Source organism: Octodon degus, unplaced genomic scaffold, assembly GCF_000260255.1.
Source record: "Octodon degus isolate 3935 unplaced genomic scaffold, OctDeg1.0 scaffold00002, whole genome shotgun sequence".
Classification (NCBI taxonomy): Eukaryota; Metazoa; Chordata; class Mammalia; order Rodentia; family Octodontidae; genus Octodon; species Octodon degus.
Genome location: NW_004524578.1, coordinates 24,660,513 through 24,679,941, shown reverse-complemented (window position 1 = coordinate 24,679,941; position 19,429 = coordinate 24,660,513). Strand labels below are relative to the sequence as shown.

The following is a 19,429-nucleotide window of genomic DNA, read 5'->3' as shown; positions in this document are numbered from 1 at the left end:
GGCTGGCATGTGGTGCTGGGGGATTGAACCGTGGTCCCTGTGCTTTGCTAAGCTTGTTCCAAGTAGGTGCTTTAGACCACTGAGCCATCTCACCAGCCCCTGCTGTTCTTTCTAGAGTAAGATAATATCAGTGTTCTTTTAATTCTATGATTTGCTTTTTTCTAGTGGCCAGGAATATTGAACATTTTTTCATGTGTTGGCCATTTGTACTTCTGAGAAGTATCTGTTCATTAGACTTGCCCATTTTTGGATTGGGTCTTTTATTGGGGTGGTCCTAAATTTTGTTAGTCCTTTGTCCAGTGAATAGCTAGCAAAAGTTTTTGCCTTGTTCTGTAGGTTGTCTCTTCACTCTTTTGGTTGTTTCCTTTGCTGTGCTGAAGCTTTTTAATTTGATATCATCCCATTTGTTGATTAGCAGTATTATTTCTTCTGATGTTGATGTTTTGTTTGGAAAAATCTTGGCTTGTGTCTGTCTTCTATAATTTTACATTCCAGGAGATTACGTATTTCTATTTTGACATTTAGATCTTTGATCTATTTTGATTTTAGTTTAGTGCATAGATTATATAGGTCTAGACTCTATCTTCTACATGTGCATTGCGCTTTTTTTTAAACAGTACTGGGTGTCAAGCCTGGAACCTTGTGCTTTCCAGGCAGGCACTTATGCCACTGAGCTATATCCCCGCCTAACATAGCTAGTTTTCACAGTATCATTTATTAAAGAAGCTGTCTTTCCTATAGTGTATGTCTTGACCTCTTGGTCAGATTTCAAATAACTGAATGTGCCTGGAGTTGTTTCTGCTTCCTGTATTATATTACATCAGTCCACAAACCTGTTTTTATATCAGTACCATGCAGTACAATTTATAATAGCAAAATCTTGGAAATGGCGTATATCCCCATCAACAGATAAATGGATAAAGAAAATGTGGCAGTTTTACACATTACAGTATTACTCTTTCATAAAGAAAGACTTGAAGTATTTGTAGATAAATGGATATAACTTGAAACTATAAATGAAGGAAGTCAGACTCACAAGCTTAAATATCACATGGTTTCTCACATAAGAAGCTCAACATATATGTGGGGATGCAAAATAGAAGTTAGATAAATAGGAAGTAGGGAGATTTTCTTTTTCAAATGGATGGGGGCACAAAAGATGGAGGGGAGAGAGGGAAAGGGGATACTATAAAATTGAGGACAAAAAAATGAAAATACAGCTTTTGCAAATGGGAAAAGGACCAAGAATTGAAAAGAGCAGAGAATCAGGAGAGGGGTGGGGATGTTTTTTAAATTAAGGTATATTATGGGAGCTGGCCAGATAGCTCAGGGGATTAAAGTGCCTGCTTAGGCAAACGCAGTGATCCAAGTTCAATCCCCAGCATGCCCTGCTGACCCCGCCCCCGGGGTGCGATGAGACAGAGATGGAGACTGGGCGTGATGACACCCGTGCCTGTAATCCCAGTACTTGGGAGGCTGAAAACAGGAGGATCACTACAAGTCTGATCTGTGTAGTGAGACCCTGTAGACCCTGTGCTAAATACAAAAAAAAAAAAGAGAGAAAGGAGGGGGGGAAGGTTATCTCAGGGATGGGAAAGAAATGCTAGGGAAAGTTATCCCAGGAACTTTAATTAATATCCACAATGCTTTATTTGTCTAAAAGCTATAGAAGAAGTATGGCAGCAAATGTAAAAGTACAGCTCTTCTATATATCTAATACTTAATAAGAAAAAATTATAAAATATTTGAAAAAAAGGTTTTGCTCCACTCTGGATCCACTTTTTTTTTTTTTGTTTTTTTTTTGTACAGGGGATTGAACCCAGGAATGTGCTACCACTGAGCTATGCTCCCATCTCTTTTTTTTTTTTTTTTTTTTTTTCTTTTTCCAGAACTAGTGATTGAACTCAGTCCCTTGCACTTGCCAGGCAAGCACTTACTCTACTGAGCCATCTCCCCTGCCTCTCTTTTTATTTTTTATTTTGAAAATTTTTAATTTTTTAATGAGTTTTTACTGAATTGCCCAGGCTGGGCAGATCCTTCTGCCTCAGCATCCAGAGTAGCTGGGATTACAGACAACTGTGTCCTTAAGTATGATAAAGCCTTGGTGAAATTATTTCTTCACATCAGTTCAGAAAAAGAAATCAAATATGACATATAAGAACCTGTTGTTTAGTTATTCTGGATATTAAAGAAAACTTGAGAACTGGAGATGTAGCTCAGTGGAAGAGCCCTTGCTTGGTGTGTGTAATGCCCTGGGTTCAGTCTCTAGCACTAAAAAGAAAATTTAAAAATACGTAAAGCCAGTGTAATGGCACCCATCCATGAATCCCAGTATTGTAGGGGGCCAAGGAACAAGGATCTCTATTTCAAGCCTACCCTAAGAAATTTAGCAACACTCCATCTAAAAGAAGAGTGAATGGAGGCCTGGGAAGGTAACTTACTGCAGAGGCCCTGGATTCAATACCTAGTACCAAAAGCAAACAAACAAAACCTTGAATGCTAAAGTTGGAATGTAGGAGGCCTGCCAAATAGCTCAGTGGATTAAAGCACCTGCAAGCAGACACAGGGGCTGGGGGTTGGATCCCCACGCCTGCCTGCTGTGCCAGCCCCGCCCCCAGGGCACGCTGAAACAGTGATTGACACTGGGCGTGGTGGTGCGTACCTGTAACCCCAGCTCTTGGGAGGCTGTAAACAGGCAGGTCATTACAAGTCCAATCTAGTAGTAAGACCCTGAACACCCTGTATATCCTTCCCAGAAAGAGAGAGAGAGAGTGTTGGGATATATATATATATGATTAATAAAATAATCATACACATTTACTCTGTGTCTGGTATCACTTCTCAAAAATTAGTGAATTATCTCTTACCTCAGGCTCCCTCATCCTATGTTACTGCTAAGGCTGACCCATAGGCATGGACAAGGGGTAAGAGGAAGAGGAAAAAGAACAAATTAACAAATGGAATGAGCGTAAACTATATTAGTCACTTTCCTATGCCTCGAATAAAATCCCCAGTACTCACAATTTTGATTAGGAGGAGAGGTTTGTTTTGGTTCACGGTTTTAGTGGGTTTAGTCCTGTGTATAGTCAGCTGACTTCAAGACAGAAGTGGCAGTTGGAAAGGCCTGACAGAGATGTTCAATCCATGGTAGACCAGAGGCAGAAAGAGAAGGGAGGAGCCAAAGACAAGAAAATACCCTTTTAGGTCACACCCCAGGAGATCCACCTCTGACCAGGCCCCACCTCCTAACAACCCATTCAATTATGAACTCATTGGATGGAATATTGGGCATCTATGATCCATTCACTTGCTCCATAGTTCCTTAGGGGACATTTTAATCTAAATCATAAAAACTACCAGTAGATGAAGGCTAGAAAAAGCGGTTGCTTCCTGTAAACATTCCTTTTCTTTCTCCCTAGATTTTTAACCAATTCAGGTTAATTAGAATGACATAAAAAATATAAATGTAGGCCTGGGGAGATGGCTCAGCAGTCTAAGCTCCTGCCTAGCAAGTGCAAGGACCCAGGTTCGACCACTGGTACAGCATGTCGTGCCCAGCCACAGAATCCTGGGCACACAGTGCTGGCCCCTGAAACTGGGTGTGGTGATGCACGTCTATAATCTCAACATGTGGAGGCTGAGACAGGAGGATCACTCTTGAAGTCTGAGCTGTGTAGTGAGACCTTATACCAAATAAATATATAGCGCCAGGGAGATAGCTTAGTAGAATAAGCGCTTGTCTGGCAAGCACAAGATCCTGAGTAGTGCAAAAAATAATAATAAATATGTGTGTGTGTGTGTGTGTGTTTTGGGTAGAATAATTAAGACATTAGAACCCATAATCTGGAGCTAGTAAAGCAAACAAAAATGCTTCCTTATAGTGTTTCATTGGATTCATGCTATAGGATTAAAATTTACAATCTAGTTTCCTTGGTTGAAATACTTTTTCCTGATTGAATAATGTTACTATTTATCTTAATTACTTTTCTCCTCAATGAGAGAAAATGCCCAACACTCATAAGTTAAGGGTGTGGAAAATGAAAGGTTTATTTAGTTTACAGCTTGTAAAGGTTTCATTTCATAGTTGGCTGGCTCCAAGGCAAGGTGGCATTTCAGAGGAGAAATAGTCCATGGTAAATCATGGTAGCCAGAAGTCAGAAAGCAAGGAAATGACAACAGACAAGTGGCAAGCAACAAACATAGTTCTTTCCATCCCTTGTGTCTTATCCAGGCTGCCTACCCTCAGGCCAGGTAGCCCTCACACCCTTAATCCTAGCACCTGTGAATCAGTCCCAGTGTTAAATCGTTGATCCCAGTATCACACACTCTAGATCCAGCCACCTCTGAAAAGTCCCACCAATAACTGCATCAGGCTTTGGGGAGACACCTGGGTACAAGCTATCATACTTTAGTTATTATCCTCTCTGTTTATGTTTGTGGTCTGATATTTGCGTTGTTTTACAGAATGTCTAGCATCCCATATGAAGTTCTGTTGTATTTAAGGAGAGATGAAAAAGGCTTAATGCTTTAGGTCATGTAGAGTATATGAACTTAGTGTACAGGTATGGACCATCCTATTATACCAATTAGAACAAAAGGAAGGAAAATACATGAAAAAATTGCTCCAGACATACCATGTGCTTATTACATATTTAGTAGGCTTGCTAGGTGGGGTCAGAAAAAGAATTTAAGTACTGAGACTTTCTTACCACTAGTTTTTCAAATTTGATAATATTTAAAGACCTTCTTTTTAATCTATTTATTTATGTATTTACTCATTCATTCATTGCAGTACTAGGGATCAAACCCAAGGCTTCTACCAAGTTATATCCCCAGCCCATTTTTTATTTCTAATTTTGAGACAAGGTCTCACTAAGTTGCTAAGGCTGGGCTTGAACTTGTTAACAGAATTAGCACTGTATGAGTCCATGTACTCCTTTCTCAGCCTCCTGGAGAACTTGGGGTTGCAGGTGTGCACCACCATGTCTGGCTTTAGAAACTTTCAGTAACTAATAGGTACTTTTTTTTTGTCTTTGTGTTCCAAGTTTAAACTGCTGAATGAAACTATCTTGTTGCTGATAGGCGCTAAGTGTGTCATTCTCAACCAGCCACCAATATCAGTATAATATTCAAATACACAATTGAAGATGCTGCAGGGTCAAGGATATAGCTCAGTGACACAGGACCTGCCTGGCAAGAAGGTACTCAGGGTACTTGAGTTCAATTCTCAGGACCAGGAGAAAAAAAAAAAAAGATGCTCCAGCTAGGTGGCACGTACATGTAATCCCAACACTTGGGACCCTGAGACAGTAGGATTGCCTTGAGTTCAAGGCCAGCCTGGGCTACATAAGGAGTTCAAGCCCAGTCTGAACTACACAATAGGACCATGTCTCAAAGAAAGGAAGATGCCAAAGATTAGTTCCTATTCTCAGTAAGTTCAAAAAGAAACCACAGGGGCCAGCAAGATAGCTCAGTGATCCAAAGTGCCTGCTTAGGCAAGCTTAGGCGAAGTGCAGGGACTGCAGTTCAATTCCCAGCACCACATACTTCGCCAGCCCCACCAGGGCTGAGCAGGCCACAAAAAAAAAGAAAGAAAGAAAGAAAAAGAAACCATAGTAACTCATTATTGCCTACTACATAGAGTTCACTAATAATTTTTTTGTCTGTCCCCCTTAACACACTGAGTTACAGGTGATGAAGATGATAACTGTATTTTTATATCACAGCAAGTAGCACACTACCTATCATAAATATCAGTGAATATTGATATATATCAATAATTATATTGTTAATATTAATATATAATAGTTTGTGTTGATGTTACATAATATTGATATTAATATTATATTAATACAAATTATTATTGTAGATATGTTCATATACTTTGTCCCTTGGTTCAGTTAGTGCCCTTATAAACTAGATACAGAGGGGCAGGGATATAGCTCAGCAGTATAAGCACCTGCCTGGCAAGCACAAGGTCCTGAGTTTGATCCCCAGTACCAAAAAAAAATAAATTAATTAAATTAAACTAAATATAGGAGTCCTGTTTATTCTAGAATAGATATACAATAAATTTTTTGTGTATATTTGGTTTTTTGAGATAGGGTCTTGTTATGTAGACAGGCCAGACTCGAATTCATTGTCCTCCAGCCTTGGCTTCCACTATGCGGGGATTTTGATTGGCCCCAGTTACTGTTATCTTGTTCCCACACCTTCTTGCTTTTAACAGTTAAAGACTTCTCATTTTGTTTTATTTTTGTTTTTGTTTTTTTGCTGGTTAAACCCAGGGCCTTCACACTAAGCTATGTCCCCCACAATATATATATATTTTTTTAAACTGAGACGAGGTCTTATTAATCACTGAGTTGCCCAGACTGAGCTTGCACTGGGGATGCTCCTGCCTCTGCTTCCCAGAATGCTGGGGTTCCAGACCTGAGCTGTCACACCCAACAGGACTTGCTGTTTTAACTATTTTCGTTATTGGCTTTTTACCCAGCAATTAGAAATATACTGCTTTGATAATGTGATGAGCCATCTATAGAACTGACAGATACCTCCATAATTTTTGCAGTTTCTGCTTAACTTTTTCCCAAGATAAGGAATCTTTTGTTTTATGGAAATGTAAACTTTTGAAATATATTAGACCATCACAAAAAGTTGTTAAATTTTTAAGTTTTAAATTCCTGTATTGTGAGCTGGGGAGATGGCTCAGTAGAATAAACACTTCCCTGGCAAGTGCAAGGGTCTGAGTTCAATCCCTAGTTCCGGGGGGTGGGGGGGAATCCTGTATCTTTAGTAAGTTAATTTCACCTTAGAGGGATTTATATAATGTGTACTTTTATGCTAGTTAAATTTAATGTCAAAGTAGTTTTATCTGTGTGATTTTTTTCAATGTCATTATTGAATAGCTTTCTTTAATATATGTTTATTGTTCACTTAATAAATTTATATGAATATGTATAACAGTCATTTTTTCTTTCTTTTTTTTGAGACAGGGTCTTGCTACACAGTTCAGGCTATCCCTGAGCTTACTTACAGCCCAGGCTGCACTCAAACTCACAATAATCCTCCTATATTAGCCTCCGGAACCCCAAAGTGCCGGGATTACAAGCGTGTCCCCATGCCTAGCATAGTAGTCTTACATAGACCAACTAATAAACTTTCACTGACTTTTTTCTTATTTACTTTAGGAAATGGGATGAGATAAACCAGAATTATTTGGGATGCTTTTTTTAAGTTTTCAAAATGGCTCAGCATATATATCTTAGAGTGATATATATGATATATATATATATATATCATATATATATATATATATGATAGAGTGCTTGCCTAGTAGACCGAATGGGTCCTGAGTTTAATCCCTGTTACTGGAGAGATCAAGAGAAATTAATAGATTAGTTTTAAAAATTATTCAGGAAAAATGTCCACAAACTTCAATTATGTATTGTATCTAGTAATAAAATGGCTGGGTGTAGTTCTGGCACACAACTGTAATCCCAGAACTCGGGAAGATGAGGCAGGAGGATCATTGTGAGTTCAAGAACAGCCTGGGCTACAAAATGAGCTCCAGGCCAGCTTGAACTGCATAGCAAGACCCTGTCTCAAAAAGATAGATAGATAGATAGATAGATAGATAGATAGATAGATAGATAGATAGATAGATGATATGATTTCTTCTAAAATATTCAAGGCATTAGAAAAATAGTCCTGAAATTAGTGTCCTTTTCCTTAAGAAAGCATGCAAATCTTGAGTAGCAAGTATGAAACAAAAGAGAAATTCTTAAGTAAAAGTTATTTTCAAACCTGGCATGATGGCATGCTTCCGTAATCACAGTTTTGGGGGAAGCTAAAGCAAGAGGATCACAAGTTTAAGGCCAGTCTGGCCAACTTGGTGAGATACATCCTCAAAAAAAAGGTGGGACTGGAAAGCAGGGGATCTGCAGAAATAGCTCAGTGGTAGAGCTCTTGCCTAGCACGTGCTAAGGCCTTAAGTTTAATCTCCAGTATCTCAAAAAGGGAAAGAAAAAAAAAAAGAAGAAGAAAGGAAAGCAGTGTTCTTTGGATTTTCACTCTTGTTCAGTGCTCTCTAGGATAACCTTCATAAAATGTTTTATTTTGATAACTGGTACCCTGAAAGTGGCCAGATTTCACTTGTCTACTCTCTGCTCTGCCTTCAGTATAGGTCCCTTCTTTACCGTCTCTGTACTCTATAATTAATCCTGTACCTACTTCACAGGCCGGTTCTTTGATGAAAATGAATCCCCTGTTGATCCGCAGCATGGCTCTAAACTGGCGGATTATAATGGGGATGATGGTAACGTAGGTGAGTATGAGGCAGACAAGCAGGCTGAGCTGGCTTACAATGAGGAAGAAGATGGTGATGGTGGAGAGGAAGACGTCCAAGGTGAGCGTGGGCGTGGCCTCCATGCTGTGACCCTGAAACCCACCTCTAAATTTTTTGGTTGAATTTGTGTAGAATTTCCCCCACCTATACTATAGTAGTATTATCTTAATATTAATTCAAAGAAGTTCTGTGCAGTTTTTAAAGTTTGGCTTTGAATACTTTTATGATCAATAGATCTATCAATAGCTTTACTTTAAAAAAATGTTTTAGTTATTTTATAATTTGGAATGCAGAATCCTCAGAAATTTTTAGAATGACTATAGACAAACGCTTCTAGAAAATAATTATTTTCCAGTTTCTCATCTGAAAACATTGTGCTGTTCTAAGTAAAAGCATGGCTCAGGCAGCACTTTCGTTATAAGGAAAGCCACAGAAGGAATGAGCTCCCTCATACTGCAGCTGAAATTATTGCACCATTGACACAGTATAGAAATGTGAAAAGTTTTCTGAGAGGCTTAAACTTTATATTAATAGTAAGTTTGTAAAGATACATTTTTACATTAAATATACAGGTTCAGTAGTTTTCTTGTTAGCTATTACTTCTGACCTTTTAACTTAATAAAAGTTCAGAATCTACCTGTATGCATGCAGCCCACCCATGCATGCATAACAGTATATTTGCTTTATTGCAAGATTTTAGGCCTTTTTTTGCCTGCTTATTGTTCAATTTGTATTTGTAGAGTTTTAAATTTTTTTCTGTGAAAGTTGATTATGACCTTAGGGTGTAATATATAAGATTTTTATAATAATGATGCATGAAAATTAATTTCACTATAACTTTTGATTTCTTCCTTAGCTCTTTTACAGTAACTCCATTTTATTTAGGTTCAGGATAAAAATTGTTTTTCAGAACTCAAAAGAAAATATACTTGACCTAGAGTGCTCTATCAAAAAGAAACTAGAAGTTGGACAGGGTGGTACATGCTCATAATCTCAGCTACTCAGGAGGCCAAGAGAGGAAAATAGCAAGTCTGATGCAGCCTAGGCAATTTAGCAAGAAGGACCCTGTCTCAAAATAAAAACAGCTGGGGGTATAGTTCATTGGTAAAATGCCCCTGGGTTCAATCCATAGTAACAAAAAAATAAATAATTTATGAAAAGGGCAACTAGAGACTCTGACTTCTACCTTGTCATTTTTTAATAGTACACTCTACTTTTGAGGAAAATATTAATGGAGATACAAGAAAGATTAATAAGTGCAGGAGTTATATAAAGATATATCAATGAGAATGCATTTTGATCCTATCAGACATTTTATTCTTTCTATGATCTTATCCTTTTAAAATAAATTTTATCTTTTTTCTCATTTTGTAATTGTTTTGATTACATTTTCTTGCAATTATATATACTTCAAGGCTTTTTCATGCATGTATATTATACATTGGTTAGCCTGTAAATTCTTGGAGGGCAGGACTTGTCGCTTAATTTGCCTTCTACTTTGTATGTATCTGTTTCTGCCTTTATTTTATTTATATGTGTGTGTGTGTGTGTGTGTGTGTGTGATTTATATTTTTATAGCAAATGTGCCTATATTTTTATATTTTATTTTATTTTTTGCGGAACTGGGGATTGAACTCAGGCCCTTGCGCATGCCAGGCAAGCGCTTATTCTACTGATCTATCTCCCCAGCCCTGTTTCTGCCTTTATACCAACCTTCCCACAGTCCTTTGCACCCAAGGCTCACAATATCATTAACTCATAATTTTATGCTTTTCCCATCTATCTTTTGTTCTTAAAGCTGTGATTTGAATAATAACCCTTTAACTTCTGGTCTTAAAAGTTTGCTTGGATTTCAGTTTGAATTTGCCCAATTTTTTTTCTAAAGGATTTTCTGTTACCTCATTGGGTAATGTTGAGGGTTTTCTTATAGCTGTTAACTTCAGCCATTCTTGATAATAACTTCCTTTTTTTTTTTAATGTTTTAAAGCTGATGGGTTTTTCACAAAATTTCAGTTTGATATTTTTATAGATTTTTTTTAAATCCACAGTAGTTTATTTTCAATGACTTTTCTCTCCCTTTCTTGTACCATTTTCCTTCCCCACTCCTATTCCTCTTTGCCATCTTCCACTTCGGGTTCCTAGAATCTTCATCCTGTCCTGCTTTTCCTTTCACAAGAAGATAAATTCACTGACTATGGAATATAAAGAAAAACTAAGAAGATATCCTCAGTGAAGTTGGGAGGAGATTGTTAAATGTTTAGATTGCTTTCTTTATTTGCAAATGAATCTTACTTGAACTTAAAAGTGTCCATTTAATATTTCTTATCTCATCCTGGGGATCATTAGACCACAGTGGCAAGAAGGTAGGGCAGATAGAAAGGGAACTTCCTTATCATAGAGGCCAAAAAGATGTAAAAATATCAGCACTCAGAAATAAAGAGGGATAAATTACACAAACTGACTAAAAAAAAGATAATTGTGAATGTACTGTTCACAAAAAGGGGAGAGAAGGAATTACGGCTGTTTCCGATTTATCAACAAGTTGGATTTCAAATGTTTATTATTCGGAATATGTATATATAAACACTTGTTCATTGTGCCAGTGTAAATAACAGGTTTCCAATTTGGTTTGCTCTCATAGCCAGAGCAGGCAGTTAAACAGAGTAGTAAAAACCACTGGCCTGACAGTCAGGGAACAGACTGCCTCCTGCTTCTAATGGCATTTTAAAACTCTGGGCCACAAATCCTTCATGTGTATAAAAGAGTAATGGCCCCTCTCAACTATAAAATTCTGTGCCCAAATTTACTTTGGAGCTATTATATATAAAACTCAAGTATTGTGGGAAAATACATTTCAGATTTCAGGATGCCTGAAACACATGTATTTCTAAACCCAGGAGAGAAAGTAAAAACTTTACTGAAACCCCTGAAACTTTCCAGCCAAAGTTGAAGTACGCACTTCAATTATTATAAAATTAAAGTGTGCACTTGAATTATTATAAAAGTTGTCTTGCTAAAGGTTTTTTCCTGCTGTTTTGAATAGCGGAATATGTTTTTTCTCAAGTTGTGAGGTCTCTAGTATTAGGGATTGTGGCTATAGGTTAAGATTTTGTCTTTAGCTAGGGAAGCTGTGGCTTTGATCTCCAAATTTCTGGATTGTAAAATGGAGGGTCTGGAAGCATGTCTGCCAGTAGGGAGTTCATGGTCATTTTTTACTTCAGAGAGGAGCCCCAAGTCCCATGTAGCAGATCCAGTGACAAAGGTGAAGGAAGGGGCACCATAGTGCTTGTACAAGCTGCCTTTCCACTGGATGCCTTTGGCAGCACCATTCACCATATTGTTGACAACACCTCCTAAAGTCTCACAGAGGAGAACTTCCAGAAAGTGACCAGAATGATAGAATGTGTTTGAAATGAAGGAGAGAACTTTGAGGGGGATCTATAGCAGTGGGATTTTTGCTGGTTTGGTTTGGTTTGGTTTGGTTTGGTTTGGTTTGGTTTGGTTTGGTTTGGTTTGGCTTTTGTACCAGAAGTCAAACTCAGTATCTTGTGCTTGCCAGGCAGGCACTTATGCTGCTGAGCTATATCCCCATCTCCGCAATGAGTTTTTTACTCTTAATACTTTTTTTTAAACTTAAACATGTATTGTGTTTTTCAGTATCATTGTGCTTTTAAATGCCTGCATTCTGGACCAAACTACCAGGATTCAAGTCCTACTTCCATTATACTAGCTCTGTGAGCTTGTGAATTGCTTCTCTGTCTCACTTTCCTCAGCTGTAAACAGACATAGTTAACCTAAGTTGTTAGTTGTTCTATGGGTTAACTAATTTAATATTTGTTCAGCACTTAAGGCAGGCTTTATACTGTGAGCAGCACAGCACAAGTATTTGTTGAGTAAAATAATTTTGAAAAGTAAAGGCAAAAGTCTTTGCCTGCATTACCTGTCTCAGAATATAATCATTCTTGGGGCCAGGGAGATAGCTCAGTAGGATGAGTGCTTGCCTGGCAAGTGCAAGAGCCTGAGTTCAATCCCTGGTTCCGCAAAAAAAAAAAGAATATAATCATTCTTAGGGCCAGCAAGATAGCTCAGCAGACTAAGCACTTGCTTAGGTAAGCGCAGGGGCCAAGGTTCAATCCCGGGCAAGGCATGCCACGCTGGCCCCACCCCCAGGCACACTGAGCCAGCAGTGGAGGCTGGGCATGTTGGCAGCACACACCTACAATCCTAGCACTAGGGAGGCAGAAAACAGGAAGATCACTACAGGTCCCAGCTGTGTAGTGAGACCCTACACACACACACACACACACACACATACACACACACGCATGCAAGAGAAGATAATCATTCTTAATTCCTGTGGATTAACTTCTACTTCCTTTATGCAGATTACTGCCCCAAATTCTTGGTAGAGCTTTTTAGTGGAAACAGTACTTTCTTGAATTTAGAAGAAATTTAGGACTTATTTAATAAGATATAGATATCTTTATATTTCCTTTCATAATATTTTTGCCTTGGGGCCAGCCAAATAGCTCAGCAGATTAAAGCACCTGCAAGCAGGCACAGGGGCCAAGGGTTCAATCCCCAGGCTGCCATGCCAGCCCTACCCCAGCACAGACTGAAACATCGATTAAGACTGGGTGTGTTGGCGCGCCCCTGTAATCCCAGCTCTTGGGAGGCTGTAAACAGGCAGATCACTACAAATCCAGCCTAGTAGTAAGATCCTGAACATCCTATAGACCCTTCCCTAAAATAAAAAAAAAAAAAAAAAAATTTACCTTGATTAGCTGACAGGTTCTGCTGCTTTCTAAAATGAACTAGATCAGAAGGCTGAGGCAGGAGAATTGCTGAGAATTCGAGGCCAGTTTGAACTACAAAGCAAGACCCTGTCTCAAAAAAGAAAAAAAAAAACAACTAAGGATGTAGCTCAGTACAAAGGCCCTGCATTCAATCCCTAGTACTCCAGAAAGCTAAAATTAAAATAAAATATAAAATGAACTAGAATTGTGGTCCATATAATTATATTTACTGTTTATTATCCCATATCAAATTTGATCAGATAATACATAATGCTTTATAGATAAATATAAAGAGATTGTTGACTGAAATTTGAGTTCTGGTAGAATAGTTTTACTGAAAATGGACTCCAGTTAGTGTAAGTTAATAGCTCAATTCATGTTTGAAAAGTCCTATAAAATTTAATGTCTTAATTTTAATTAAGACATTAAAAATTAACAATATGAGAGCATATTAACCTATTTATACCTAATATTTCTTTTTTGGAACACCACAAACAAGGATTAATATAATAAAAATTTCTTCTTCAATTGTTGTTTCTTAAATTTTTCTAGGTAACATGTATGGATATCATACAAAAATATTAAAAATTGCAACCTTTGTCATAAATGGATTAAAATTTTTCTGAGGAGCATATATTTTTATAGAGGATTCTGCAGTAAAGACTACCTTTGTATACATTATTTATTCTGTGCAAGGAAAAGCAGTTGTTAATCTTATTCTACTAAGAAGATAGAGATCCAAAGACATTTAAAAATTAGATGTTTGTTAAGAATCTGAAACAGGTACCATGAATAGGTTTCCTGTCCTAGGGACAGATTTTCTGTCCCTAGACCTTCGCTTGTGTCTCTGTCTCTCTTTATGTTTATTCATTTAAAACCCCAAAGAACTAACATTTTTTTTCCTTCAGTAATTTTCCTGATAAGTTTCTAGAGATTTTCTTCTGCTCGTTAGTAATTACATCTCCATCTAATCACTGATGACTGGAAAGATGCATTTACAGCCATGAAATGAGGTCCTATAAAGTGGACTCCAGGAGGAGCTTTCTGGAAAAGTGCTGGCAGTGTACCACCACCACCATCCCCCGTACTAGAGATTGAACTCAAGACCTTTATGCTGAACTACAACTCTAGCCCATTTTTTAATTTATTTTGAGACAGGATGTCCCCAAGTCATTAAGTTACCCAGGCTGGATTCAAACTTAGGACCTTCCTGCCTCAGCCTTCCAGAGTTAGGTACAGATATGAACCACCATACCTATGTGCCCATGATTATTTCCCTTTTAAAGACAAAGATAATATTTTGAAATACAGTGAGTTTCTTTACAAGAAATTGATTAGTGACTGGCAGTGGTGGCACACTCCTGTAATCCCAGCACTTGAGAATCCGAGGGAGGAAGATTGCTGTGAGTTCAAGGCTAACATGGGCCACATAGTAAGTTCAAGACCAACCTGGACTACACAGCATGACACCATCTCAAAAAAAAAACTTTAAAAGGATCGGCAAGATAGCTCAATGGACTAAGCGCCTGCTTAGGAAAGTACAGGGACCGGGGTTCGATCCCTGGCACCACATGCTGTGCCAGCCCCACCCCCAGGCATGCTGAGCTGGCCACCAAGTCTGGGCATGGTGGCAAACACCTGTAATCCCAGAACTGGGGAGGCTGAAAACAGGAGGATCACTAGCTGTGTAGTGAGACCCTGTACCAAATACATTAAAAAAAAAAAAAAAAAAAAAAAAAACTTCAAAAGAACAATTAGCATGTTTACAGAATCCAAATATGAATAAATGTATAATTTGAGCCTTTTACACATATAACAGAATTGGAATTATCATATCTAGTAAATTATATTATTAAAGATAAGTGAAAAGTTTAAGAATATGGTACAAAATGGTTTCCTGCAGTTGTACATGAGAACTTCTGTAAATTTAACGTGTTTCCACTGGGTTGAGTCACCAGTGATGCGTGCATGCCTGTCCATCAGGGAGGGCCTTGGGACAGTTCCATCAGGAGGAACACGCCAAGAGATGGGACAGTCATGCATATGCGGCCCCACTGTGAATGGGTGAATACGGAAGTTGCTGAAAGAAGCAAGTTGGACTGTTTGACAATTTTTTTTTCCTTCAGTTGTAGGGATTGCATGGCAAGCAGATGCTCTGGCTGTTTGTTACTTTATTTTTTTTATGGTGGAACCAGGGATTGAACTCAGGCCCTTGCGCTTGCCAGGGAAGTGTTTATTCCACTGAGCCATCTCCCCAGCCCCCCTGTTTGTTACTTTTGAAAGAACGAAATTTTAAACCTAAAATAATACCATAAAAAAAAGCCATGTTCTCAAAACATGTCCCACCTCTTGCAGTCTTAGATTTAAATACTTTTCACTGTTATTCATAATTTTCTGCAGAACAGTATTTCAGAACCTGTGGTTTACAACAGAATTTTGAAGAAAAGGATTGCTGCTGGCAGATAAACTGCTAACAGTGCAGAGTGACAGCTGCTAGCCAAGCAGGCAGAAAATCCTGTCAGTGATGTGCTGTATTCCTAAAGCACTGTCTAGAGTAATGTAGTTAATAGAGCTTACAAAGAAGCTTTGAAGATCTTACTAATGATGCGATATAATATTTCTTTCTTTGGGTAAAAAGGTTAAATTCTGGTTAGCATACTTCATTTAGGAAGTCAAGAGTAAGCTGTCTGCAAACAAGCAGAAAAATTCACAGCAGTGTTCAGTGTTGGGGTCATAAGTGGCTCTTATTTTCTAATTTTTATATTACCAGTATAAGTTAATTCTAAAATTAAAGCAGACTTTCGTTTTTTGGTTTTTGTGGCTGGTTCAGCCCCCCTTGGGGCGGGGCTGGCACGGCATTCGGTGCTGGGGATCCAACCGCGGCCCCTGTGCCTGCCTAAGCTTGCTACGCAGGAGCTTTAGACTGCTGAGCTATCTCGCTGGCCAAGACCTTGTTTTTCAAATGCATGAAATGTACATAGAAATTTTGCTTTCTACCAAAGCTTAGTTAAGGAGCTAAACTTTTATATACATAGAAATAATATATGTATATAAGGGAATTGACTCCTCAGTGTTGTAGGTTGGTGAAGTTTTGCTAGCTATACCTGTTGTATCTAGCTCTACACCTCTGTATCTGTCATCAAAAGATTTGTTTAAATTAAGATGTGCTCTGAAGGAGACATACCACTCTGTAGCCAACCAACTAAGAATTGCAGCACTCTTTACGTTAGGTGAGAACGAAGAAAAAAAATGATCTAAAGGCTAAAAATAATGGAAATGTTTTAAATTGGATTTCTCCAGTGATTTTAAAAACCTTATTCTTGATGTATAATTACTTTACTTACAGATGATGAAGAGCGAGAGCTTCAGATGGATCCTGCAGACTACGGAAAGCAGCATTTCAATGATGTCCTTTAAGGCCTAAAGGAAAATTTCACAAAACCTAAAGTGCTGTAAAATGGAATCATTTCTACTTTGTCATTTTTTGACTTTTGTTGTAAAGATCACTTGTATCAGTTGTAAAGATACATTGAGGTAGACTTAAGGAAAAACTATAATGAAAGAATATACCCATGTACATATGTGAACTTTTTCATATTGTATTATCAAAGCAGAGACTTTTTTGGTTATGATACAATTGAGCCAAAAATGGTTAATCTTTGCATTTAAAGCAAACTAATGTATATTTCACATTTTATTAAACTTATTTTTTTCCACAAGTAGACAGCAAGAGAACATTGTTGTACAGGCTGTATGTTGCACATAGCATAACACTGAGAACAGTTGCTCAGCTGAAAAGATTTTATACACTAATATATTCTCATTAGCCTGGCAGGTGTTCTGTCCTGTCTGTCCTTCACTTCATGCTCCTCAAGGAGCAATGCTAGAATAGTTGTGTAAGTGAGGGAAAACTGGATGCCAAACGTTGTGCAACATGTACACAAACTCACCTTCCTACTCCTTTTATTTTAGTTAAGTGCTAATGTGTTTTGGCAGATTAGCTTTCAGTTGAGGACTCATGGAATTTAAGATAACCTTCAAAGACATAAATATTTATGTTTTCCTTACTTAGCTTGAAATTATTGAATGCATTTTCAGTTTGGTTTTTTTTCCCATCATGCCAGTACTGTTTAACTATAGTCAGCACTGACTAAAGTTATTTTCACAGTTTGCATTGGTGAAGATACTCATGATTTAAATGTCAGGCCCTAAAAAAGGGGCTAAATCTACTTTGAAATGAATCTGCAATCCATATTTCAAAGCTTCCCAGTAGTTTCAGTGATTTTCTTTAACTAGATTTTTTTGCAGAAATACTGCATAAGGAATTTTAACAATTTTTATTAATGCAAAAATATGGATAGAAGTACAGTGAGGTCTATAGCTGTTTTATAATAATAGCTTAAAGTTTGTAATAAAAAGGAATCTTTGTAGTTACTTACTATGTTAGTTAAGATACCATCAACCTCATATTTGCTAGACTTAAAAAATTACTTTAAATATATTTGTCTTTTTTGACACTATTCAGTAGAATGTGTAAGCTACTTATGTGACAAGCTAATCCCTGTTTTCTCATTAAAGCACTTTTACATCTTATCCCATGCCCCCAAAACAGAAGGTATTTATCATGAAAGAAATTTAAGGTTGTTAACCTTGTTTTTCAGAAGAGCTACTGTTAACTCACTATAAATGTGAAACACTGGGCTGGAGGTATCGCTGGGTGATAGAGCACTTGCCTAGTTGGTCCCCAGCACCACAAAACAGACAGACAAACCTAAAATCCCCCTGCGTCTCAACCCCAGGTTTCAGTCAGACTTGAAGCTTGTAGAAATAGATTGCTCACTTGTTGAAGCGCAAAATGTTTTTGACCTCACCTTGAAGTTATTTAATGACCAGAAAGACATGCAGTAATTGACAACAATTTTTTCTACTGTGTCAAAGTAAATAATTTAGGGGCCAGGGAGATGGCTCAGTAGAATAAGTGCTTCCCTGGCAAGCGCAAGGGTCTGAGTTCAATCCCCAGTTCCACCAAAAAAAAACAAAAAACAAAAACAAAAAACCCAAGCAAAGTAAATAATTTATGCCTTCATTAGCAGGACAGACTCACAATGAATAAGAATTAACAGTTTACAGAATTTTTTAATAGAATTAAAGGGAAGCGATATACATCCTTTGGGAATTAGCATGGGGAGATAAATCTAAAAATATTCCTCGTCATACTTCATATTTAATATTCTATAACTTTTACAAATGAAAACCGTAAAATTACCTGCCTTAGTTCCTTTGACATAAAAAGTGATCACTTGGTTACGTGGTAGCTGTTACTTATACAGCAGAATATCTTTAATTAGCAGCTGAGGCATTTTACAGGCTGAGAAATCTTGGACCAAGGGATAATATTTCTGATTGTATTAACACATTTTAGTGCTATAAAATACTATGTGACTCTTAAAAATCTGACATTCTACAATGTGTAATAGACATGCTGTTTTTTATAATGTTTTACTTCTGCCTTAAGATTTAGGTTTTTTTAAATGAATTTTTGCCCTGAATTAAGTGTTAATTTGATGGGAACTCTCCTTTTAAAATCATCACTTACTGGGTTCTAATAAATTAAAAATTAAACTTACTTCCCTGTTTTGCTGATTCTGTTAACATTTACTTAAAGAAGTCATGCTACATTTTAACACTAAAATTTGAGTAAACTTGGTCCCCACTTTAAGTTAAGCTAAACTAGAAAAGCAGAAATCTTTATGGAATGGCTGTTCACTGTGGGGCGGGTGCACACAACAGGAATTGAATGCCAGCGCCTTTTATGGGTGTCTACCACTTCTCTAGGTAGCAAGAGAAGTGGATTACACAGACCGTGTCTGTTCTGGGTTTATATTCAAGTAGGGCTGGTCAAACAGTATACAAGCAAATAAATGAACAAGATAATTTTAAATAAGGAATTATTAAAAGTAAAAGTCCCTAAGACTGTAGGTTCCACATAATCAGGTCTGCACTCAACAGAAACATCACAGTTGTGTGGCTGGGATAATGAGCAAGGGGGAGAGAAGTGATGCTGAAGAGAAAGGTCCAGAGGGACACCACGGGAAGAGCCTCACTAGCTCAGGCCCCTTGCAACTGGCCCCTTGTGCAAGTGCAAAAAGTACACGTGCAAGGTCACTCCAGAGGAAACATGGGTAGGACTTCAAAATATTTCTAAAATAGGGGGCCGGGGAGATGGCTTAGTGGAATAAGCACTTCCCTGGCAAGCACAAGGGCCTGAGTTCAAGCCCCGGTTCCA

General features: G+C 37.8%; 1 protein-coding gene across 1 annotated transcript in view; it reads left to right on the top strand.

The window, feature by feature from the left end:
* Positions 1–17,357, top strand: part of Casc4 (cancer susceptibility 4) — a 145,665-nt gene extending 128,308 nt beyond the window's left edge. The window contains exons 9-10 of the mRNA XM_004623495.3: positions 8,240–8,407; positions 16,490–17,357. Of these exons, the coding sequence (XP_004623552.1) occupies positions 8,240–8,407; positions 16,490–16,560 (239 nt within the window). The 3' untranslated portion in view covers positions 16,561–17,357. The remainder of the gene's footprint in view (positions 1–8,239; positions 8,408–16,489) is intronic.
* The last annotated feature ends 2,072 nt before the right edge of the window (positions 17,358–19,429 follow it).